The 26,970-nt window shown below is 45.5% G+C and overlaps 1 protein-coding gene across 1 annotated transcript in view; it reads left to right on the top strand.

The window, feature by feature from the left end:
• Positions 1 to 24,059, top strand: part of LOC149442378 (vomeronasal type-2 receptor 26-like) — a 50,625-nt gene extending 26,566 nt beyond the window's left edge. The window contains exon 3 of the mRNA XM_089656169.1: positions 22,661 to 24,059. Coding sequence (XP_089512295.1) covers positions 22,661 to 23,553 — 893 coding nt within the window. The 3' untranslated portion in view covers positions 23,554 to 24,059. The remainder of the gene's footprint in view (positions 1 to 22,660) is intronic.
• The last annotated feature ends 2,911 nt before the right edge of the window (positions 24,060 to 26,970 follow it).

Here is a 26,970-nt window from a genome sequence, read left to right as displayed (position 1 = left end):
AGGTGAGGGTGGAGTAGGCTTTCCTGAAGAGATGGGTTTTGAGGGAGCGCCTGAATGTGAAGAGGGAAGGCGACAGTCTGATGGATTGGGGCAGTGAGTTCCAGAGGATGGGGGAGGACCTGGAGAAGTCCTGCAGTCGTGCATGGGAGGAGGAGACCAGGGAGCAGGATAGAAGGAGGTCCTGTGAGGAGCGAAGGGTACGGGTAGGGCGGTACTTGGGGATCAGGTTGGTGAGGTAGTCAGGGGCAGTGTTGTGAACGGCTTTGTAGGTCAGGGTTAGGAGTTTAAATTTGATGCGTTGGGCAATCGGGAGCCAGTGGAGGGAGAGGCAGAGGGGGGTGGCAGAGGTGGAGCGGGTGGTGAGGTGGATGAGTCTAGCCGCTGAGTTCAGGATGGTCTGGAGCGGGGAGAGCCTGCACTTGGGTAGGCCGGTGAGAAGAGAATTACAGTAGTCAAGGCGTGAGATGATGAGGGAGTGTACTAGAAGTTTAGTGGTGTCAAGGGTGAGGAAGGTACTTATCTTGGCAATGTTGCGAAGATGGAGCCTGCATGTGTTTGTGAGTGATTTGACATGCGGTTGGAAATCCTACGGCTATTACTCCATACTCATACTCTTAGACCTTTCTGCTGCCTTTGACACAGTTGACCACCCACTCTTCCTCAACAAACTCCACTCCCTTGGCCTCCATGACTCTGCTCTTTCCTGGTTATTCTGGTACCAGTGCACTTTTAGTGTCACATACAATACCATCTACTCTGCTCCTCTTCCTCTTTCTGTTGGGTTCCCCCAAGGCTCCATCCTTGGGCTCCTCCTCTTCTCTCTCTATATCTCTTGTATAGGCCAGTTGATAATCTCCCATGGCTTCCAATGCCATCTCTATGCTGATAACACCCAGATCTATCTCTCAACTTCTCAGTTCACCCCCTCAATCCCCTTACAGATCACAAATTTACTAAGTGACATATCAGTATGGATGTCACACCACTACCTCAAACTCAATCTTTCTAAAACTGAGCTTCTAATAGTTCCTCCTTCTGTATCCCCTCCCCATGACTTTACCATTGAGATCAACAGCACAACCAACGGTCCCTCCACACACGTTAGTGTCTCACGTTATCACTGGCCTACCCTTACACTAGCTATCCCCCCTTCAGTCTGTAATGAACGCTGCTGCCAGACTAATGCACCTTACTAACCAATCCATGGCTACTGCCCCTCTGCCTATCTCTTCACTGGCTTCAACTAGCCCAACATATAATTTCAAAATCTATGGCAGACAAGAAGGTTCCCATGTTACAAACAACCAGTGGAATTGGTACTATTTGTATGAAAATAAAAAATATGCAAAATACATGTGAACAAGGTGTCAATCCATTAAAGTGTTCGTTCACCAATGCCAGAAGTCTGCCAAGCAAAGTAGGTGAGGAAGCTTTGTTGCATGAAGAGAACTAGGATTGAATTGGTGTTGCTGAATCTTGGCTTCATTCTTCACATGACTGGGCCATTAATATTTTTTGGAGAGATGGGGGGAATAAGAAAGGTGGTGGTGTCTGTCTTTATGTGAGAAGTGATCTCAGTGCGAGTTTAAAAGAGGACCTAGATGATGGAGAGTGTGATGAGGCTGAAGTATTATGGGTGGAACTGCACATGAGGGGCGTACTAGAAAGGTAATCATTGGAGTTTGTTATAAGCCTCCCAGTGTTAATGAGGAGGTGGTGACTCAGCTCCTTGTACAGATGGAAGGGGCTGCAAGGGCTGGTCCTGTGATAATAATGGGGGATGGTAACTACCTGGAAAGTCACTGGAGTAATGTACTGTAGGAACAGTTAAATGGCAAACATTTTTAAACCTACTACAGCACAATTTTATGGTACAGTTCATAGAAGCCCCAACTAGGAATGATACTCTGCTGGACCTGGTCATCTGCAACCATGCAGAGCTTATTACGAATGTCCATATAAAAGAACATCTGGGTAGCAGTGACCATAACATGATATCATTTATTGTTAGCTGTAAACAGTGAGCACTAGAGATGAGCGAATTTTTCAAAAGTTCGATTCGCCTGATTCGCCGAATTTTCCGAAAAAATTTGATTTGATTCGAATTTATTCGCCGCAAATTTTACTTATAAAAAGGGTTTCTAGGCTTCAGAGAGCCTTTATATTAGTGCAGAACTCTGTACCTTTAATTTAAATGTCCTTGGAGTCTGCTGGGGAAGAGAAATAATACTGTCAGTCAGTATGACATGCAGATGAGTGCCGTCCATCTTAGAATCATCGCACACTTCACTCATTTGGGCAGTCACGGGGCCAAAGAAGAAGAAGGAGAAGAAGAAGAAGAAGAAGAAGAAGAATGAAAAGAATGAAAAGAAGAAGAAGAAGAAGAATGAAAAGAATGAAAAGAAGAAGAAGAAGAAGAATGAAAAGAATGAAAAGAATGAGAAGAAGAAGAAGAATGAAAAGAATGAAAAGAATGAAAAGAAGAATGAAAAGAATGAAAAGAAGAATGAAAATAAGAAGAAGAATGAAAAGAAGAATGAAAAGAAGAAGAAGAATGAAAAGAATGAAAAGAAGAATGAAAAGAATGAAAAGAAGAATGAAAATAAGAAGAAGAATGAAAAGAAGAATGAAAAGAATGAAAAGAAGAAGAAGAATGAAAAGAAGAATGAAAAGAATGAAAAGAAGAATGAAAATAAGAAGAAGAATGAAAAGAAGAATGAAAAGAATGAAAATAAGAAGAAGAATGAAAAGAATGAAAAGAAGAATGAAAAGAAGAAGAAGAATGAAAAGAATGAAAAGAAGAATGAAAAGAAGAAGAAGAATGAAAAGAAGAATGAAAAGAATGAAAAGAAGAATGAAAATAAGAAGAAGAATGAAAAGAAGAATGAAAAGAATGAAAAGAAGAATGAAAGGAATGAAAAGAAGAATGAAAAGAATGACAAGAAGAATGAAAAGAAGAATGAAAATAAGAAGAAGAATGAAAAGAAGAATGAAAAGAATGAAAAGAAGAATGAAAATAAGAAGAAGAATGAAAAGAATGAAAAAAAGAATGAAAAGAATGAAAAGAAGAATGAAAATAAGAAGAAGAAGAATAAAAATAAGAATAATTCCAGTAAAGCAAAAAGTGTTTCTGCAGAGTTCCTCTATTTCTGACAGTTCTCTGACAGTTCTTTCACATTTACAGCGATTGAAACATTGTATCTATTTGTTTCCTAATAAAAACATCTGTATCCTAAATGGAAACAAATACATACAATGTTTCAACCGCTGGAAATGTGAAAGAACTGTCAGACAGCTGTCAGAAATAGCGGAGCTCTCTGCAGGGACATTTTTGCCGGCTTTTGAAGGGATGAAAATGGCCGATCAGGAAAAATTTGATTCGACCATCCGAAGTCGTCAAAAATTCGGATTCGCCGCAAATCAAATTTTTCCTGAAATTCGAAACGAATTCCACTTCGCCTGATTCGATTCGCTCATCTCTAGTGAGCACATATAAGAAAAATAAAAACGCTCCATTTTAAGAGAGCTAATTTTCCAAGGCTGAGAGCTGCTCTCCAAGACATAGACTGGGAGGGAATATTGGCATCGATGAAACCCAACATAGAAATGGGAGTTCTTCACAAAGACTGTATATGACCACACTGCACAATATATTCCCATGGGCAAAAAGTTTAAAAGGCTAAAAATCAAATGTGGCTTACGGCCAAAGTTACAAAAGCTATAGAAAATAAAGAAAAGAGCTTTTATTAAATATAAAAATGAAGGAAGCGATCATCGTTTACACATTGCAAAGAATAGAACAGAATATGCAGAAAGGAAATAAAGGGACAAAAATTTAAAATGAGTGACAGATTGCAAAAGATAGCAGGACCAACCCCCAAAAAATTCTTCCAATATACTAATAGTAGAAAGGTCCGGTCCGAGCATGTAGGCCCTTTACAGAACCATCTAGAGGGGTGACTGGGGACAAAGAGAAGGACAATGTATGAAATCCCTTCTTCAGCTCTGTGTATACAAAGGAGCATGGGGAGCTCTTGTCCATAATGGGGGATGGTACTGACACAGCTCCAGATGATCCACATTGGCTCACAATTGATATGATCCAGAAATATTTAGACAGAATAAAGGTGAATAAAGCCCCTGGACCGGATGGCATACACCCACGGGGCCTTACAGAATTCAGCTCTGTCATTTCACAGCCATTGTTTCTCATTTTTAGGGACTCTTTAATAACTGGCATAGTACCACTGGATTGGTGTAAGGCCAATGTGGGGCCAATATTTAAAAAGGGGTCAAAATTATAGACCTGTAAGTGTAACTTCTATAGTTGGGAAGATATTGGAGAGTTTAATAAAAAAACCACATAGAGGAGTTCTTGCTGGGAAAAATATTGTAAGCAACAGACAGCATGGATTCATGAAAGACAGAAGTTGTCAAACAAATCTGATTTCTTTTTATGAGGAGGTGAGCAAAACCTTGGAAGAGGGGTGGCGGTGGGCGTAGTATCCATGGACAGAGGGGTGGGGGGGGCTGTGGATGTGGTATACTTGGAGAGGGGGGTGGTGGTGGACGTGGTATACTTGGACAGAGGGGGGTGGTGGACGTGGTATACTTGAACAGAGGGGTGACAGTGGACATGGTATATTGGACAGATGGGTGACAGTGGACATAGTATACTCAGACAGAGGGGTGGCGGTGGACGTGGTATACTTGGACAGAGGGGTGGCGGTGGACATGGTATACTTGGACAGAGGGGTGGGGGTGGACATGGTATACTTGGACAGAGGGGTGGCGGTGGGCGTAGTATCCATGGACAGAGGGGGGGGCTGTGGATGTGGTATACTTGGACAGAGGGGTGGCGGTGGATGTTGTATACTTGGACAGAGGGGTGGCGGTGGACGTGGTATACCTGAATTTTGCAAAAGCGTTACTCACAGTTCCTCTCACACGGCTAATGTGTAAGGTAAACTCTACGGGCTGGAAAAATCTGTATGTAAATGGATAGAAAACTGGCTAAAAGATCGTATTCAGAGAGTAGTGGTTAATGATTCATACTCTGAATGGTCTGGGGTCATCAGTGGTGTACCCCGAAGTTCAGTGTTGGGACCCTTACTTTTTAATATATTTATAAACAATATAGGGTCTGAGATTAAAAATCCCATTTTAGTCTTTGCAGATGACACCAAGCTGTGCCGGGGAATAATGCCCTTACAGGATGTCTCCAACTTACAAGCCGACCTCAATGCTCTGTGTAATTGGGGGACTATGGGGCCAATGAGGTTTAATGTTTATAAATGTAAGGTTCTGCACTTGGGGGCTAAGAATATGCATGCATCATACATACTAGGGGGGGTACAACTGGGGGGTCAATGGTGGAGAAGGATCTTGGGGGTCAATGGTGGAGAAGGATCTGGGGGGGTCAATGGTGGAGAAGGATCTGGGGGTGTAAATGGTGGAGAAGGATCTGGGGGGGTCAATGGTGGAGAAGGATCTGGGGGGTTCAATGGTGGAGAAGGATCTGGGGGGTTCAATGGTGGAGAAGGATCTGGGGGAGTCAATGGTGGAAAAGGATCTGGGGGGTTCAATGGTGGAGAAGGATCTGGGGGGTTCAATGGTGGAGAAGGATCTGGGGGAGTCAATGGTGGAGAAGGATCTGGGGGAGTCAATGGAGAAGGATCTAGGGGGTCAAAGGTGGGGAAGGATCTGGGGGTTCTGGTAGATAACAAGCTTAATAATGGCAGCAATGCCAAGCTGCGGGTTCTGATGCAAGCAAAATCCTCTCTTGCATTAGGAGAGGTATAGACTCCAGAGAGAGAGATATCATACTACCCCCCCCCCCCCCGGTACAAATCATTAGTAAGACCTCATCTGCAATATGCAGTTCAGTTTTGGGTAACAATTGAAAAAGAACATTAGGGAACTAGAGAAAGTACAGAGAAGGGCAACTAAACTGATATGAGGCATGGAGGAGATCAGCTATGAGGAGAGATTAGAGGAACTGAATGTATTCTCTACTGAGAACAGGTGATTAAGGGGTTATATGATCTCCATGTATAATACATAAGGGGGATATGATCTCCATGTATAATACATAAGGGGGGATATGATCTCCATGTATAATACATAAGGGGGATATGATCTCCATGTATAATACATAAGGGGGGATATGATCTCCATGTATAATACATAAGGGGGGATATGATCTCTATGTATAATACATAAGGGGGGATATGATCTCCATGTATAATACATAAGGGGGGATATGATCTCCATGTATAATATATAAGGGGGGATATGATCTCCATGTATAATACATAAGGGGGGATATGATCACCATGTATAATACATAAGGGGGGATATGATCTCTATGTATAATACATAAGGGGGGATATGATCTCCATGTATAATACATAAGGGGGGATATGATCTCCATGTATAATACATAAGGGGGGATATGATCTCCATGTATAATATATAAGGGGGGATATGATCTCCATGTATAATACATAAGGGGGGGATATGATCTCCATGTATAATACATAAGGGGGATATGATCTCCATGTATAATACATAAGGGGGGATATGATCTCCATGTATAATATATAAGGGGGGATATGATCTCCATGTATAATACATAAGGGGGGGATATGATCTCCATGTATAATACATAAGGGGGATATGATCTCCATGTATAATACATAAGGGGTTATATGATCTCCATGTATAATACATAAGGGGGATATGATCTCCATGTATAATACATAGGGGTGATATGATCTCCATGTATAATACATAAGGGGGGATATGATCTCCATGTATAATATATAAGGGGGGGATATGATCTCCATGTATAATACATAAGGGGGGATATGATCTCCATGTATAATACATAAGGGGGGATATGATCTCCATGTATAATACATAAGGGTTGGATATGATCTCCATGTATAATATATAAGGGGGGATATGATCTCCATGTATAATACATAAGGGGGATATGATCTCCATGTATAATACATATGGGTTGGATATGATCTCCATGTATAATATATAAGGGGGGATATGATCTCCATGTATAATACATAAGGGGAGATATGATCTCCATGTATAATACATAAGGGGGGATATGATCTCCATGTATAATATATAAGGGGGGATATGATCTCTATGTATAATACTTAAGGGGGGATATGATCTCCATGTATAATACATAAGGGGGATATGATCTCCATGTATAATATATAAGGGGGGATATGATCTCCATGTATAATACATAAGGGAGGATATGATCTCCATGTATAATACATAAGGGGGATATGATCTCCATGTATAATACATAAGGGGGGATATGATCTCCATGTATAATACATAAGGGGGGATATGATCTCCATGTATAATACATAAGGGGGGATATGATCTCCATGTATAATACATAAGGGATAAGGGGGGGATATGATCTCCATGTATAATACATAAGGGGGATATGATCTCCATGTATAATACATAATGGGGGATACGATCACCATGTATAATATATAAGGGGGGGGGATATGATCTCCATGTATAATACATAAGGGGGGGATATGATCACCATGTATAATACATAAGGGGGGATACGGTCACCATGTATGATACATAAGGGGAATATGATCTCCATGTATAATACATAAGAGGGGATATGATCTCCATGTATAATACATAAGGGGGGATATGATCTCCATGTATAATACATAAGGGGGATATGATCTCCATGTATAATACATAAGGGGGGATATGATCTCCATGTATAATACATAAGGGGGGATATGATCTCTATGTATAATACATAAGGGGGGATATGATCTCCATGTATAATACATAAGGGGGGATATGATCTCCATGTATAATATATAAGGGGGGATATGATCTCCATGTATAATACATAAGGGGGGATATGATCACCATGTATAATACATAAGGGGGGATATGATCTCTATGTATAATACATAAGGGGGGATATGATCTCCATGTATAATACATAAGGGGGGATATGATCTCCATGTATAATACATAAGGGGGGATATGATCTCCATGTATAATATATAAGGGGGGATATGATCTCCATGTATAATACATAAGGGGGGGATATGATCTCCATGTATAATACATAAGGGGGATATGATCTCCATGTATAATACATAAGGGGGGATATGATCTCCATGTATAATATATAAGGGGGGATATGATCTCCATGTATAATACATAAGGGGGGGATATGATCTCCATGTATAATACATAAGGGGGATATGATCTCCATGTATAATACATAAGGGGTTATATGATCTCCATGTATAATACATAAGGGGGATATGATCTCCATGTATAATACATAGGGGTGATATGATCTCCATGTATAATACATAAGGGGGGATATGATCTCCATGTATAATATATAAGGGGGGGATATGATCTCCATGTATAATACATAAGGGGGGATATGATCTCCATGTATAATACATAAGGGGGATATGATCTCCATGTATAATACATATGGGTTGGATATGATCTCCATGTATAATATATAAGGGGGGATATGATCTCCATGTATAATACATAAGGGGAGATATGATCTCCATGTATAATACATAAGGGGGGGATATGATCTCCATGTATAATACATAAGGGGGATATGATCTCCATGTATAATACATAAGGGGTTATATGATCTCCATGTATAATACATAAGGGGGATATGATCTCCATGTATAATACATAGGGGTGATATGATCTCCATGTATAATACATAAGGGGGGATATGATCTCCATGTATAATATATAAGGGGGGGATATGATCTCCATGTATAATACATAAGGGGGGATATGATCTCCATGTATAATACATAAGGGGGATATGATCTCCATGTATAATACATATGGGTTGGATATGATCTCCATGTATAATATATAAGGGGGGATATGATCTCCATGTATAATACATAAGGGGAGATATGATCTCCATGTATAATACATAAGGGGGGATATGATCTCCATGTATAATATATAAGGGGGGATATGATCTCTATGTATAATACTTAAGGGGGGATATGATCTCCATGTATAATACATAAGGGGGATATGATCTCCATGTATAATATATAAGGGGGGATATGATCTCCATGTATAATACATAAGGGAGGATATGATCTCCATGTATAATACATAAGGGGGATATGATCTCCATGTATAATACATAAGGGGGGATATGATCTCCATGTATAATACATAAGGGGGGATATGATCTCCATGTATAATACATAAGGGGGGATATGATCTCCATGTATAATACATAAGGGATAAGGGGGGGATATGATCTCCATGTATAATACATAAGGGGGATATGATCTCCATGTATAATACATAATGGGGGATACGATCACCATGTATAATATATAAGGGGGGGGGATATGATCTCCATGTATAATACATAAGGGGGGGATATGATCACCATGTATAATACATAAGGGGGGATACGGTCACCATGTATGATACATAAGGGGAATATGATCTCCATGTATAATACATAAGAGGGGATATGATCTCCATGTATAATACATAAGGGGGGATATGATCTCCATGTATAATACATAAGGGGGATATGATCTCCATGTATAATACATAAGGGGGGATATGATCTCCATGTATAATACATAAGGGGGGATATGATCTCCGTGTATAATACATAAGGGGGATATGATCTCCATGTATAATACATAAGGGGGGATATGATCTCCATGTGTAATACATAAGGGGGGATATTATCTCCATGTATAATACATAAGGGGGATTTGATCTCCATGTGTAATACATAAGGGGGGATATGATCTCCATGTATAATACATAAGGGGGGATATGATCTCCATTTATAATACATAAGGGGGATATGATCTCCATGTATAATACATAAGGGGGATATGATCTCCATGTATAATACATAAGGGGGATATGATCTCCATGTATAATACATAAGGGGGGGATATGATCTCCATGTGTAATACATAAGGGGGATATGATCTCCATGTATAATACATAAGGGGGATATGATCTCCATGTATAATAAAAAAGGGGGATATGATCTCCATTTATAATACATAAGGGAGGATATGATCTCCATGTATAATACATAAGGGGGGATATGATCTCCATCTATAATACATAAGGGGGGGGATATGATCTCCATTTATAATACATAAGGGGGATATGATCTCCATGTATAATACATAAGGGGGGGGGATATGATCTCCATGTATAATACATAAGGGGGGTATGATCTCCATGTATAATACATAAGGGGGATATGATCTCCATGTATAATACATAAGGGGGATATGATCTCCATGTATAATACATAAGGGGGGGATATGATCTCCATGTGTAATACATAAGGGGGATATGATCTCCATGTATAATACATAAGGGGGGATATGATCTCCATGTATAATAAAAAAGGGGGATATGATCTCCATTTATAATACATAAGGGAGGATATGATCTCCATGTATAATACATAAGGGGGGATATGATCTCCATCTATAATACATAAGGGGGGGGATATGATCTCCATTTATAATACATAAGGGGGATATGATCTCCATGTATAATACATAAGGGGGGGGATATGATCTCCATGTATAATACATAAGGGGGGTATGATCTCCATGTATAATACATAAGGGGGGATACGATCACCATGTATAATATATAAGGGGGATATGATCTCCATGTATAATACATAAGGTGGGGTATGATCTCCAAGTATAATATATAAGGGGGATATGATCTCCATGTATAATACATAAGGGGGGATATGATCTCCATGTATAATACATAAGGGGGGATATGATCTCCATGTATAATACATAAGGGGGATATGATCTCCATGTATAATACATAAGGGGGATATGATCACCATGTATAATACATAAGGGGGATATGATCTCCATGTATAATACATAAGGGGGATATGATCTCCATGTATAATACATAAGGGGGATATGATCTCCATGTATAATACATAAGGGGGATATGATCTCCATGTATAATACATAAGAAGGGATATGATCTCTGTGTATAATACATAAGGGGGATATGATCTCCATGTATAATACATAAGGGGGGATATGATCTCCATGTATAATACATAAGGGGGGGGGATATGATCTCCATGTATAATACATAAGGGGGGTATTATCTCCATGTATAATACATAAGGGGGGATATGATCTCCATGTATAATATATAAGGGGGGGGGGATATGATCTCCATGTATAATACATAAGTGGGATATGATCTCCATGTATAATACATAAGGAGGGATATGATCTCCATGTATAATACATAAGGGGGGATATGATCTCCATGTATAATACATAAGGGGGGATATGATCTCCATGTATAATACATAAGGGGGGGATATGATCTCCATGTATAATACATAAGGGGGGATATGATCTCTGTGTATAATACATAAGGGGGGATATGATCTCCATGTATAATACATAAGGGGGATATGATCTCCATGTGTAATACATAAGGAGGGATATTATCTCCATGTATAATACATAAGGGGGGGATATGATCTCCATGTATAATACATAAGGGGGGATTTGATCTCCATGTGTAATACATAAGGGGGGATATGATCTCCATGTATAATACATAAGGGGGGGATTTGATCTCCATGTATAATACATAAGGGGGGGGGGATATGATCTCCATGTATAATACATAAGGGGGATATGATCTCCATGTATAATATATAAGGGGGATATGATCTCCATGTATAATATATAAGGGGGGGTATGATCTTCATGTATAATATATAAGGGGGATATGATCTCCATGTATAATACATAAGGGGGGATATGATCTCCATGTATAATACATAAGGGGGGATATGATCTCCATGTATAATACATAAGGGGGGGATATGATCTCCATATATAATACATAAGGGGGGGATATGATCTCCATGTATAATACATAAGGAGGGATATGATCTCCATGTATAATAAAAAAGGGGGATATGATCTCCATGTATAATACATAAGGGGGGATATGATCTCCATGTACAATACATAAGGGGGGATATGATCTCCATGTATAATACATAAGGGGGGATATGATCTCCATGTATAATACATATGGGAGATATGATCTCCATGTATAATATATAAGGGGGGATATGATCTCCATGTATAATACATAAGGGGGGATATGATCTCCATGTATAATACATAAGGGGGATATGATCTCCATATATAATACATAAGGGGGGATATGATCTCCATGTATAATACATAAGGGGGGGGGATATGATCTCCATGTATAATACATAAGGGGGGTATTATCTCCATGTATAATACATAAGGGGGGATATGATCTCCATGTATAATATATAAGGGGGGGGGGATATGATCTCCATGTATAATACATAAGGGGGATATGATCTCCGTGTATAATACATAAGGAGGGATATGATCTCCATGTATAATACATAAGGGGGGATATGATCTCCATGTATAATACATAAGGGGGGATATGATCACCATGTATAATACATAAGGGGGGATACGATCACCATGTATAATATATAAGGGGGGGGGGATATGATCTCCATGTATAATACATAAGGGGGATATGATCTCCATGTATAATACATAAGGGGGGATATGATCTCCATGTATAATACATAAGGGGGGATATGATCTCCATGTATAATACATAAGGGGGGGATATGATCACCATGTATAATACATAAGGGGGATATGATCTCCATGTATAGTACATAAGGGGGGATATGATCTCCATGTATAATACATAAGGGGGGATATGATCTCCATGTATAATACATCAGTGGTTCATATATTATTATTATTATTATTATTATACATTATTTATATAGCACCAAAAAGTTTGCTCAGCGCTGTACATTATAGTGGGGACAGAACATGAGATGATACAGTAACAATACAATACACGAGGGGTTCGAGAGCCCTGCCCCTTCGAGCTTACAATCTAGGAGGGAGGGGAAAGTGGTACAAGAGGAAGAGGCTGTGGGGGTTGGAGTGGTAGGAGGAGTGGAGGAGATCGGCTGTTAGGTGAGTAGGCTTCCCTGAAGAGATGGGTTTTCAGGGTGCGCCTAAAAGTGAAGAGGGTAGGTGACAGTCTGAATGATTGGGGTAGTGAGTTCCAGAGGATGGGGGAAGACCTGGAGAAGTCCTGGAGTCGGGAATGGGAGGAGGAGTCCAGGGAGCTAGAGAGTAGGAGGTCTTGTGAGGAGCGAAGATTACGGGTTGGGTGGTATTTGGATATCATGTCGGTGAAGTAGTTTGGGGCAGTATTATGAATAGCTTTGTATGTCAGTGTATGTCAGTGTTAGTAGTTTGAATTTTATGCGTTGGGCAATCGGAAGCCAGTGGAGGGAATGACAGAGGGGGGAGGCAGAAGAGGAGTGGTTGGTAAGGTGGATGAGTCTGGCCGATGATTTTAGGATGGACTGATAGTCTGTGGTGAGGTAGGCCGGTGAGGAGGGAGTTGCAGTAGTCCAGACGTGAGATAATAAGGGAGTGAATGAGTTGTTTACTAGTGTCTGGGGTTAGAAACAAACGTATTTTGGAGATGTTGCGGAGGTGGAGCCTGTATGAATTTGCCAGCAATTGGACATGGGGCTGGAAGGACAGGTGACCCCTAGGACTTTGTTTGCGGGGTGGGACTGATGGTGGCGTTATTGAGTTATTGGTCGTGATTGAGAGGATGGGGGGGCACGAGCTGGGGGGAAGACTAGGAGCTCAGTTTTGGAAAGGTTTAATTTGAGGAAGTGGAGTGACATCCAGTCTGATATGTCGTTCAGTAGGTAGGTGATTTGGGTGGAGACTGAAGGGGTGAGGCGAGGGGGAGAGAGGTAGATTTGCATGTCATCAGTGTAGAGGTGGTAGTTGAAGCCGTGGAAGTGTATCGGTTGGCCAAGGGAGGAGGTGTAGATGGAGAAGAGAAGGGGCCTGAGGACAGAGCCTTGGGGGACCCCAACAGAGAGGGGGAGAGAGGGGGAGGTGGCAGAGTTATAGGTAACACTGAAGGAGCGCTGGGATAGATAGGAGGAGAGCCAGGAGAGAGCAGAGTCTCTGATGCCAAGGGTGTATAGTTTTTTGAGGAGGCCACGGAGAGGTCGAGGAGTAGGAGGACTGAGTAGTGGCCATTAGCTTTGGCGGTTAGCAGGTCGTTGGTAAGTTTGAATAGGGGGGTTTCGGTGGAGTGTAGGGGACGGAAGCCAGACTGTAGTGGATCGAGGAGGTTGTTGTCATTGAGGTGGGAACTCAGGTGATTATAGACTAAGCGTTCAAGGAGTTTGGATGTAAATGGCAGCAGGGAGATGGGTCTAAGGTTGTTCAGGTCGGTAGGGTCCAGGGAGGGTTTTTTGAGTATTGGAGTGATGTGCGCGTGCTTTAGGGGGAGGGGAATGTGCCAGTAGAGAGGGAGAGATTGAAGATGTGGGTGAGGGAGCATAGGATCGAGGAGGAGTTGTGTGGGGACAGGGTCAAGGGAGCAAGTGGTGAGGCGGGCTTCGGAGAAGACCTTTGTTACCTCTTCAGTGGTGGCAATGTCAAAGGAGTGGAGTGTTGGAGGGGGTTTAGTGCTCGGGATGGTGGGTGGGGTGGGGGTCTGGGCAGTTGAGAGGTCAGAGGAGGGGAGTGTTGAGGGGTTATCATTGGAGGGAGGCTAGGTGGGGTGGAGGACTGAGCATTGGCGATGTCCCTACGAATTGCGACGATCTTGTTTTGGAAGTGGTTAGCAATCTCGTGAGCGGTGTGTGAGATACTGGGTGGAGGTGGGGGGGAGAGAGTAGGGAATTAAAAGTGAAGAGCTGGCGAGGACTGGAGGAGAGGGTATTGATCAGGGTTACGAAGTAGGCTTGTTTGGCAGCATAGAGGGAGGAGGTGTAGGTGAGGAAGGCAGATTTGTATAGGGTGTACGCTTGTTGGGATCTGGTTTTGCACCATAGTCGCTCCAGCGCACGACAGCGTCGTTGAAGATTTTTGGTGTGGTCGTTCTGCCAGGGTTGAAGCAGTCGGGGTCTGATGCTACGTGTTGTGCTAAGGAGTCTAGGGCGGCTGACAGTGAATTGTTATAAGCAGTAGCGGCCAGGTCAGTGCAGGACAGTGGAAGGATACTGTCGTAGAGTCGGTCAGCTGCAGAGTGGAGAGGGGCAGGGTTCTGGTTGCGGAGGTTATGGCTGGTGATGGTTTGATGAATGGGGGGAGGTGTTTGAGGACGGGGAGACGGAGAACATAACGAGGTTGTGGTCAGAGAGAGGGAAAGGGGCTTTTGTGAGGTTGTGGGGGGTGCAGAGATGAGAGAAGACAAGATCCAGGGTGTTCCCATCGGAGTGGGTGGAGGACTGTGTACACTGTGTGAGTGCAAAGGAAGAAGTTAGGTGGAGGAGTTGGGATGTAGCCAGGTTATTGACGTTGATAGGGATATTGAAGTCTCCAAGGATGATAGTGGTTAGCTCAGAGGAGAGCAAGAATGGTAGCCAGGTGGAGTTATCATCGAGGAAGTGGGATACGGGTCCAGGAGGCCGATAGATTACTGCAATCCTCAGAGGGGTGGGAGAGAATAGTCGGATGCAGTGGGCCTCAAAGGAGGAGAATGATAGAGGGGGGGTTTGGGAGGACCTGGAAGGTGCTCAGCGGTGCAAGAGCATGCCGACCCCACCACCTCTGAGACTGCTTGGTCTGGGTGAATGGGTCCAGACGAGACCTCCATAGGAGAGTGCCGCAGGGGAGGTAGAGTCTGTGGCCTGGATCCAGGTTTCGGTGACCGCTAGGAGGTTGAGGGAGCGGGAGGTAAAGAGGTCAGGGATGGCGGTGAGCTTGTTGCAAACCGATCGGGCATTCAGGAGTGCACACGAGAATGGAGGGGCAGTTGCAGGGAGCAGGAGGACAGGTATTAGGTTAAGGGGGTTGCGGCAGTTTGTGGAAGTAGGAGGGTGCCCTGTGGGTGAGTGAGGTGGTGAGGGACCAGGGTTTGGGGAGATGTCCCCGGCGGTTAGGAGAAGAAGGAGGGTGAGAAAGGTGGCATGGGAGCGGGATGAGCGAGAGCGTGTGAGTCTGCTAGTGGTGGCGTGTGGGTTGGTGGGAGAGTGAAGTATTAGGAGAAGGTGGTAAGAGCCATAGTGGGGAGATGGAAGCAGTGAGGGTATGATGTGTAGTTGTTTTGGAGCAGTAGGGGGGTAGAGAGAGGAGATTTTGGGCATGGAGGAGAGGAGTATGAGGAGGAGGAGTACAGGTGGCATTTTAGGAGGGTAAGCAGAGTGGTGGACAGTTGAGGGAGGTGAAAGGTTTCTCAGGGCGCATTGTTGTGGATAGTCCGTCGTGCAGTGGCGTATCACATTGAAGTAGCTTCTCGTAGCAGGCATTCTAGTGATTAGGATCTTTCCGTGACAAGAGTTCTCGTGCTTGGGATCGGGATAGGTAGATGCCGGAAGGGCTGCGGGTCAGGGCTAGGTTGTGCCGGGGTAGGCGATGGTGGGCCTCACCAGGTCAAGGTCGTCCATTGGGCAGGTCGAGATCATCTGTTGGGCTCATCAGGTCTGGGCAGGGTAGCGGCGTGGAGGGCAATGTTAGGCCTTGCCAGGCTGGGGTCGTCTGGTGGGTTTGGCGGTGTGGAAGTAGGCTCACTGCGGGCTTGAGGAGATGTGAGGTGAACATCCACAGTGGAGGTCATCGGATGGACTTTGGGTCAGGGCAGGGTTGTGCCGGGGTAGGTGAAGGTAGGCCTCACCAGGTCGAGGTCGTCCGTTGGGCTTAGCAGGTCCGGTCAGGGTTGCATCGTAGAAGGCGATGGTAGGCCTCACCAGGCTGTGGTCGTCTGTTGGGTACGGCGGCATGGATGCAGGCTCACTTCTGCTCCCTCGGTTGTTGGGGCAGCAGGAGACCAGAGGGCAGCCAGATTGGGTGCTGTAGGCCATGTGCTGGTGGCTGGATTTTGGCGCTGTGAGCCGCGTGCTCTGTCAGTGCAGGGTGACCTGGAGCGGTCCCTGGGCCGAGGCTGGGAACTGGTTGCTGGGTGCTGGCTGTTGCAGAGTGCTGGGAGGCCTGGAATTAGCCCCTGGGCCAAGGCTGGGTGCTGGGTGCTAGCTGGGTGCTAGTTGCTGGGTGGCCTGGAGTGGACCGTGGGCCGAGGCTGGGTGCAGGTTGCTGTCTGTGGCAAGGTGCTGGGTGGCCTGGGGTGGGCCCCTGGACCGATGGAGAGGGCCCCCGGGAGCAGGAAAGTCAGCAGGGGGTGGAGCGGCGGCGATCTTGGCCGTTGATCGGCGTTTCGGGTCTCAGCCATGGCAAAAATTGAGGCCGCGGCTTCGTAGGCCGCAAATCCCGGAGCTCCGGGATTGGGCTGAAACTGGCCCAGCACCCCTCCCTGGGTGCTTATCGGGGGCCAAAGGGTGGCGGGGGCCCCTCTGGATTCCGCTGCCGCCCGGATGGCAGCGGATGGTGACTTGGGCGATGGAGCTCCTGACTACAGGACTACTCCGGTCGCCATCTTCGACATATAGTGAACTCGGTTTAGAGTTATTCACCCTGAAGTCATCACAGAGGACAAGGGGGCGCTCTTTACTTCTGGAGGAAAAGAGATTTAATCTCCAAACACGGAAAGTGAGAGTTGTGAGAATGTGGAATAGACTCCCTCAAGAGTTGGTTGTGGCCAGCTCAGTGGATTGCTGTAGGAAAGTCCTGGATCCTTTCTTGGATACACAGAATATAACTGGATAGAACATTTATAGGGAAAGTTGATCCAGGGAATATCCGATTGCCTCTCGGGGGGTCAGGAAGGAATTTTTTCCCTGCAGGAGCAAATTGGATCGTGCTTTGCTGGGTTTTTGTCTTCTTCTGGATCTATTGTGGGTGTAGGATTATAACTATTTGTTTTTTGATTGAACTGGATGGACTTTTGTCTTTTTAGGGCTCTAATTATACATTTATCTCTTCCATCAGCTCTACCCCCACAGTTATAACCCTTTGTACCACTTGCCAGACCTTATTAGATTGTAAGCTCTTATGTGCCGGGCCCTCTTAATACTCTAGTTTTTATTGCATTGTAACTGTATTGTCTCCCTTTATATCCCTTTAAAGATCTGTGCAAACTGTGGGAGCTATAAAAATCCTGTATAATAATAACAGGACAGCTCTGAATTTCTGACATAATAAACAGGTATTTTTTTTAATTTTCATTCATTATTGAAACAAAATGTTTACAATGGTATATTTACCAGGCCAAACGGTAGGAAAAAAGAGATGTTCATTTTCAGGGTTTTCAGACAATTTAAATTAAAACTCCCCATTGTGACTTTTTGTCTATTTATTGTGCATATCATTTTTTTTTCACCACATGCTAATGTGCATAATGTGCAGTCTCTACACATAGGAGTTCAACTGTGTAATTATCTATCTATCTATCTATCTATCTATCTATCTATCTATCTATCTATCTATTATATATCTATCTATCTATCTATTATCTATCTATCTATCTACCAGGCCCTACCGCTCCCACAGACACTGGACCCCTAGCACCCTCAGTCGTTGGCCCACAGCATCCGCATGCACTGGCTCACTTCGCCCATGGACGCCGAGTCCTACTGCACCTAGCTACACCTAGCCCACTCCACCTCCAGACGTACCTTCAGCGCTTCCCAATGCCGAGCCCTCAGCATCTGACGCCTGGCCTCAACATCTCCAGTCACTGAGCAGCCAGCATCACCAGACGCCATGCCTACCAACACCCCCGGACATCGTGCCCTACGACCCCTCCGCTCGCCGAACCACCGTACCCACTGAAGACGCGCCACAGCACCCACGGACGCCAGCATACTGCATCCACAGACTGCAACCAGACAGCTGCTGACCCAGCTGCCCTCCACTCTCACTCTCCCCCTTCAGAAGGACTCAAATGGACTCCTCCATGGTGATACAGACTCTCCACATCACCTTGCCCTGACCTGTATCCCGCCACCTCCCCCGACCTGTCCAGCACTCCACTCACCCCAACATGCCACCTGCACTCCTCCTCCTCGTATTCCTCTCCTCCATCCCAAAAATCGCCTCCCTCTACCCGCCTACCCCCCCAAAACAGCTCTACATTGCCCCTTCACTTCTCCCCTCTCCCCACTACGGCACTCACCACCTCCTCCTGCTACTTCACTCCCCCGTCGACCCACGTGCCACCACTATCAGACCCACACGCTCCTGCACTTCCCATTCCCATGCCGCCTTCCTCACCCTTCTCCTATCCGCTGGGGACATCTCTCCGAACCCTGGCCCCTCACCAGCCCACCCCCCGTAGGGACCCCCCTGCTCCCACCTGCCGCCGCAACCCCCTCAACCTCGTACCTGTGCCCCTCCTCCCCGCATCCAACCCTACTCTCTCGGTTGCACTCCTGAACGCCCGCTCGGTATGCAACAAGCTTACCGCCATCCACGACCTCTTTATCTTCCACTCCCTCAACCTCCTAGCAGTCACCGAGACCTGGGTACAGGTCACTGACTCTACCTCCCCTGCGGCACTCTCCTATGGAGGTCTCGTCTGGTCCCATTCACCCAGACCGAGCGGTCGCAGAGGTGGTGGTGTTGGAATGCTCCTATCACAGCTGAGCACCTTCCAGGTCCTCCCTAACCCCCCCTCTCTATCATTCTCCTCCTTCGAGGCTCACTGCATCTGGCTCTTCTCCCCCACACCCCTAAGGATCGCAGTGATCTACAGGCCTCCCGGATCCATACCCCGCTTCCTAGATGACTTCGCCGTCTGGCTTCCCTTCTTCCTCTCCTCTGAGCTACCGACCATCATTCTTGGGGACTTCAATATCCCCATCAACAACAACAACCCGGCTACTTCCCAACTCCTCCACCTAAGCTCCTCCTTTGCGCTCACACAATACACCCAATCCTTCACCCACATTGATGGGAACACCCTGGACCTTGTCTTCTCCCACCTCTGTACCCTCAACCAGTTCACTAACACCCCCTTCCCTCTCTCCGACCTCCACCTCCTCATGTTCTCCGTCTCCCCTTCCCCTAACTCCCCCCCCCAAAGCGCCAAACCATCACCAGCCACAACCTCCACAACTTGAACCCGGCCCCCCTCCACTCGGCTGCCGATCGCCTACACGACAGCATCCTTCCACTGTCATGTCCTGACCTAGCCACCTCCACGTACAACGACTCACTGTCAGCTGCCCTAGACTCTCTGGCACCCCTAACCACACGCAACATCAAACCTAGACCACTTCAACCATGGCAGAACGACCATACTAAATGCCTCAAACGTCGCAGTCGCGCACTGGAGAGACTATGACGTAAAACCAGGTCCCCTCATGCGTTATCCCTCTACAAATCTGCCTTCCTCACTTACACCTCCTCCTTCCACGCCGCCAAGCAGGCCTACTTCATAAACCTGATCAACACCCTCTCCACCTGCCCTCGCCGACACTTCTCCACCTTCAACACCCTGCTCTCTCCCCCCCCTCCTCCACTCAGCACCTCACTCACCGCCCACGAGATTGCCACTCATTTCCACAACAAGATTGACACAATCCGTAAGGACATAGTCAACTGACAATCTACCTCCCCACCCAGCCCCCCCCCATCACCCCCCCATCTCTCCCCTCCTCTGACCTCACATCCGCACTGCCCCCCACCACACCCAAGGCCCTGCTTACCATAACCCCCCCAACAATGTACTCCTGCAGCCCTGCTACCACTGAGGAAGTCACCAGGGTCTTCTCAGAAGCCCGCATCACCACCTGCCCCCTGGACCCTCTTAACTCCTCCAGTCACCACCCTCTTCCCTCATCCACTCCCCCACCCACATCTTCTATCTCTCCCTCTCTACTGGTGCATTCCCCTCCCCCCTAAAGCATGCGCACATCACCCCCATACTCAAAAAGCCCTCCCTGGACCCCACTGACCCAAACAACCTCAGACCCATCTCCCTGCTGCCACTCACTTCCAAGCTCCTTGAGCGCCTAGTCTACGATCGCCTAAGTGCCCACCTAACTGACAACAACCTCCTTGATCCACTACAGTCCGGCTTCCGTCCCCTACACTCCACTGAAACTGCCCTCCTCAAAATCACTAACGACCTGCTAACCGCCAAAGCCAAAGGCAACTACTCTGTCCTCCTTCTCCTGGACCTCTCCGCGGCCTTTGACCCAGTTGACCACCCCCTCCTCCTTAATAAACTTCTCTCCCTTGGCATCAGAGACACTGCTCTCTCCTGGTTCTCCTCTTACCTATCCCGACGATCCTTCAGCGTTTCCTACAACGGTGCCACCTTCCCTTCCCTCCCCCTCTCTGTCGGGGTCCCCCAAGGCTCTGTCCTTGGACCCCTTCTCTTCTCCATCTACACCTCCTCCCTTGATAAACTCATACACTCCCACGGCTTCAACTACCACCTCTACGCTGATGACACTCAAATTTACCTCTCCACCCCTCACCTCACCCCCACATTCTCCGCCCGCATCACTCACCTCCTAAATGACATCTCAGATTGGATGTCGCTCCATTTCCTCAAGCCTAACCTCTCCACAACCGAGCTCCTCATCTTTCCCCCTGCCCTCTCACCCCTCCATCCTATCCATCACTACCAACAACACCACCATCAATCCCGCCCCGCAAGCCAAAGTCCTTGGCGTCATTCTGGACTCTAAGCTTTCCTTCCAACCTCATGTCAAATTACTTACATCACATGCAGGCTCCACCTCCGGAACATCGCCAAGATACATACCTTCCTTTCCCCAGACACCACTAAACTACTCGTACACTCCCTGATTATCTCACGCCTTGACTACTGCAACTCCCTTCTCACTGGCCTACCCCAGCGCAGGCTCTCCCCACTCCAGACCATCCTGAACTCAGCGGCCAGACTCATTTACCTCACCAACCGTTCCACCTCTGCCACCCTCCTCTGCCTATCCCTCCACTGGCTCCCGACTGCCGAACACATCAAATTCAAACTACTAATCCTGACCTACAAAGCCATTCACAACACTGCCCCTAACTACCTCACCAACCTTATTCCCAAGTACCACCCTACCCGTACCCTTCGCTCCTCACATGACCTCCTTCTATCTTGCTCTCTGGTCTCCTCCTCCCACGCACGACTGCAAGACTTCTCCAGGTCCTCCCCCATCCTCTGGAACTCACTGCCCCAGTCCATCAGACTGTCACCTTCCCTCCTCACCTTCAGGCGCTCCCTGAAAACCCACCTCATCAGGGAAGCCTACCCCACCCTCACCTAACAGCCATTCTCCTTCATTCCTCCTACCACTCCATCCCCCACAGCCACTTCTTCCTGTACCACTACCCCCTCCCTCCTAGGTTGTAAGCTCGAAAGAGTAGGGCCCTCTAACCCCTTGTGTGCTGTTGTTGTTCTGTTTCTTGTATTGTCCCCCCACTCTATTGTACAGCGCTGAGTAAACCCTTTGGCGCTATATAAACTTTATGTAATATTAATAATAATAATATCTATCTATCTCCCACACTTAACTGATGGAAATCCCATTGCTAGCTGAGAGACAACACAAGAAGCTCTGACCCCGATGCTCATTGTGTTTGTATTGTTCTTCCTGCAGACAGTGAAAACTGCATGAAATGTCCTGACAATGAATGGCCAAATGAGAAGAAGGATCGGTGTGTTCCAAGAGTGGTGGAATTTCTCTCCTACACTGATGACACCATTGTTGCAGTATTTTCAGCCGTCTCCATCCTCTGTTGCCTTCTGACTGGTTTAATATTGGGGATATTTATATATTACCAGGACACCCCCATTGTTAAAGCCAATAACCGGAACCTGAGCTATCTTCTCCTGGTCTCCATCATGCTGAGCTTCCTCTGTGTCTTCTTGTTCCTCGGCCATCCAATAGATGTAACCTGCATGCTGCGTGTCACCTCTTTTGGTGTCATCTTCTCAGTTGCCGTCTCTTCTCTACTTGCCAAAAGTATCATGGTGTGTATTGCCTTTAAGGCCACCAAACCTGGGAGTCCCTGGAGGAAATGGATGGGAGCCAAACTGCCCAATTGTATCATTTGTGTCTTCTCACTGGTCCAAGTCATAATCTGTGTCACTTGGTTGTCTATTTCTCCCCCCTTCCAGGATCGAGACACTCACTCTTATCAGGGGAAGATCATCATTCAGTGTAATGAGGGTTCAGTTATCGGCTTCTACTCTGTCCTGGGATATATGGGGCTTCTGGCAGCTGTGAGCTTCATTATCGCTTTTATGGCCAGGACATTACCGGACAGTTTTAATGAGGCCAAGTACATCACCTTCAGCATGCTGGTGTTCTGCAGTGTCTGGATTGCCATGATCCCGGCCTATCTGAGCACCAGAGGGAAATACATGGTGGCTGTGGAGGTCTTTGCTATAATGGCATCAAGTTCTGGACTTCTTGGCTGTATATTCTTCCCAAAATGTTACATAATTCTGTTCAGACCTGACCTGAATACAAAGACAGTTATCCGCTAATATGTATGGAGCAACACTGGGCTACCTGTAGTTATGGCATTATCTCTATTATTATTTATTTTAGTATTGTACTCGTGTTTGGGAATTTAAATATTTAATACTTACCTCTTCGGTAGATGGTGAGTCTAATTGAGTCTCTCTTGAAGAGCTATGGATGCCACTAGTATCAGATACTTTGGGTGTGTTGGAAACCTTGTCCCCTGCTGGGTGTAGTGATTCCTCCCATCAGCCGTTACATCACTACAGAACAATGTAGTCACTTATTGAGGAGAAACCACAGTGACCAGAGGGGGACAAAGTATCAAAAACATCCTAAACCGTCAGATACCAGAACCACCCATCACTCAAGAGAGGGAAGATTTCTGTCATCATCTTCCATAAAGGTGAATATTAAACACGTTCTCTTAGAAGATGATTGTGATGTCATTTGTCAGTGTCACATTCATTATATTTATCATTGTATGTAGATGTATCCGACTATATCAATAAATTCATAAAGCAGTAAAGGTGTACAGAAGAATGAAGTCATACAAATTACAGGAACATAAATGACATGAAGAAAAACAGTAATGCAAACAGCAGGTCACATAGAATTAGTAGACTGAACGGAAGTTTACAGCCATAGAAATGGTGGAGAACAAATGTCTTCATCTTGGGGATGTAAGAGGGAAGGAAAAGGGAGTATAGAGAGGGAAGTTAAAGTGGAGCTCCACCCAAAAGGGGAATCTCCGCTTGAAGCCTTTGTCCCCCGCTCCTCATTAAGGATTGGCACCTTTGGGGAGCGGTTACCCGAATTTAACAGGTACCCGCTCCCACTTCCCCTGCAATCGCCTGGGCAATCGGAAGTGGAAGTTGTCCTCCTCCCTCCCTCCCCGTAGTCTTTTGTGTCACGTGACTATGGGGCCATTCAGGAAGTGCAACGCTTCTCCCGCATGCGCAGTGGGCACCCCGGCTGTGAAGCTGCAAGCTGTCACAGCCAGGTGCCCACACTGAAGATGCCGGGGAGAGAAGACAGCCGGTGAAATCAGCGGTGGTGGTGAGGACACCGCTGGACCCAGGGACAGGTAAGTGGCTGTATTTTAAAAGTCAGAAGCTACAGTTTTTGTAGCTGCTGACTTTTATTTTTTTTCCAGGTGGAACTCCGCTTTACAGTTAAGGCAGGGTAGAAGGAGGAGAAATACTGGAAGAGGGTAATTAACCACTTGAACCCCAGCCACTGCATCAAAACGTTTGCAGGGCTGCAGGGCTGTGCAAAACCTCGTTAAAAACGTAGTTTTGCAAAACAGGTAGGGGGTGCGCGTGGGGCGAGCGCCCGCCCTACCTGTCCCGAGGGTGTCAGCAGCGGGTCTCAGCCGCCGGGTCACGGCTGGTAATTACCAGCCGTTTCTGGTGATTAGCGGCAATCGCTGACAGAGAGCAGGGCTGCATTGTTTACACACAGCCCTGCTCTCTGTCAGTTCCCTGACAGCTCCTGACAAGCTGATAGGGACAGAAAAGTTTATCTATCCGGATCAGCCTGTCCCCGTCCAACACACACCCCGCCCCCCAGTAAAACACTCCCCTCACACAGTTAACCCTTTCAGTGAAAAAAAATGTTAACCCCTTCCTCCCCAGTGCTATTAGTACAGTGTCGGTGGGTTTTGTTTTCTCTGATCACTGTATTGTATTGGTATTCAAGCGTGCCACTATTTAGACATTTATTCAGTCTTGGAACTGGCGCATGTGGCACCGTGTGACCTAATGTGTGCCCACCATTAGAAGTGGGTGGATGCAGGGCGGTATATTCTAATGGTGGGCATACCACACACTTTTTCTGGCAGTTTTCTTCTCATTTTTTCATTCAGTCCACAGGCTGCATACAAAAAAAGCAATCCTAGTGGCCAATTAGCTGCAAGATTGCTTTTACAAGCAGCGGGAGATGATGTCCCCCCTCCCCCGCTGCCTTCCACAGCCTTCTCGGGCAGTCCCGTGTCATCGGGGGAACCTGAGAATGCAGCCAGTGTCTCTGCCAGCTGACCATAGAGCTGATTGGAGACCAGAATGGTGCCAATCATCTCTATAGTCTAAGAATTCGGAAGCTACAAGCATTTCATCACTTCAGTCTCGCAGGATATAAACAGCGCCATTTGTAAATTGGGAAAGCATCTGATCACCGATCTTGGTTTGATTAGATGATGTAAGGGCAGAGGAGATATCTAGAGTCTGATAGACCCCAGATTTCTCAAAAAAGAATATATGACAATGCCCATTGAAGTTATCGGGGATATTTACATTCCCTGTGATAGCATTAAAAGTGCTAAAAAAAAATTGCCCCTCCCATGCGCGCACACCTGTGTGCACAAGCCTTGACCCTGTGCCGTTATGCACCATGCATGTGAGGTATCACCATGAACATCAGATCCAGGGCAGTAATTCTAACACCCGACCTCCTCTGTAAATCTAAAATGGTGGCTTTTAAAGCACTGCCTATGGATATTAAAAATGTATGCAGTTTGTCGCCATTGCACGGGGCATGCACAGTTTTAAAGCATGTCATGTTTGGTATCTATTTACTCGGCATACCATCATTTTTTATATTTTACCAAACAATTGGCCAATATATTGTGATTTTGTGCATTAAAAGTAAAAAAAGTGTATTTTTTTAAAAAAATTTGCTTTTGAAAAATCATTGCGCGAGTACTATGTGCCATAAAAAATTGTAGTACCCACCATTGTATTCACTAGGGTGTCTGATTTAAAAAAATATATCATGTTTGGGGGTTTAAATTAATTTCCTAGCAAAAAATACAGATTTTTTTCACGTGAACAAAAAGGCGTGGTCTTCAGGTGGTTAGAAGAGTGAGTGATGTGTGGCATAAACTTCTAATGCTGGGCATAAAACACCCCCACCCCCCAAAACGACCCCTTTTTGGAAAGTAGTCACCCCAAACTATTTTCTGAGAGGAATGTTGAATCAATAGAAGAATTTATTTTTTTACCACAAGTTTTTGGAAAATGACAAAAATAAATATTTTTTTTTTTTACACAAAATTGTCACTTAAATGATTTATTGCTCACACAAGCCATGGGTATATGTGGAATTACTCCCCAAAATACATTCTGCTCCTTCTCCTGAGTATGGGGGTACCACATGTGAGACGTTTTGTCAGTCTAGCCGAGTATTTCTTTCATATTGTATATATTCAGGAGGTTCTGTGGTTTCCTTGCAGTGTATCAGCAGTTTATGTTCTCATCATCTCAGCGCTGAATCCCCTTTATATTCGGATTGTACAACCTCAATGCAGAGAGTTCAGATAATGGCTCCGGGAGATCCTAAACGACCACAACAGCCATTGTAATATCTACAAATCAACATTACAGTTTACCGTATTTTTCACTCCATAAGATGCACTTTCCCCCCCCCCCAAAAAAGGGGGA

Source organism: Staurois parvus, unplaced genomic scaffold, assembly GCF_062004578.1.
Source record: "Staurois parvus isolate SC_StPar_1 unplaced genomic scaffold, SC_StPar_1.0 ptg000893l, whole genome shotgun sequence".
Taxonomy (NCBI): Eukaryota; Metazoa; Chordata; class Amphibia; order Anura; family Ranidae; genus Staurois; species Staurois parvus.
This window is presented reverse-complemented; position numbering and strand designations above follow the sequence as displayed.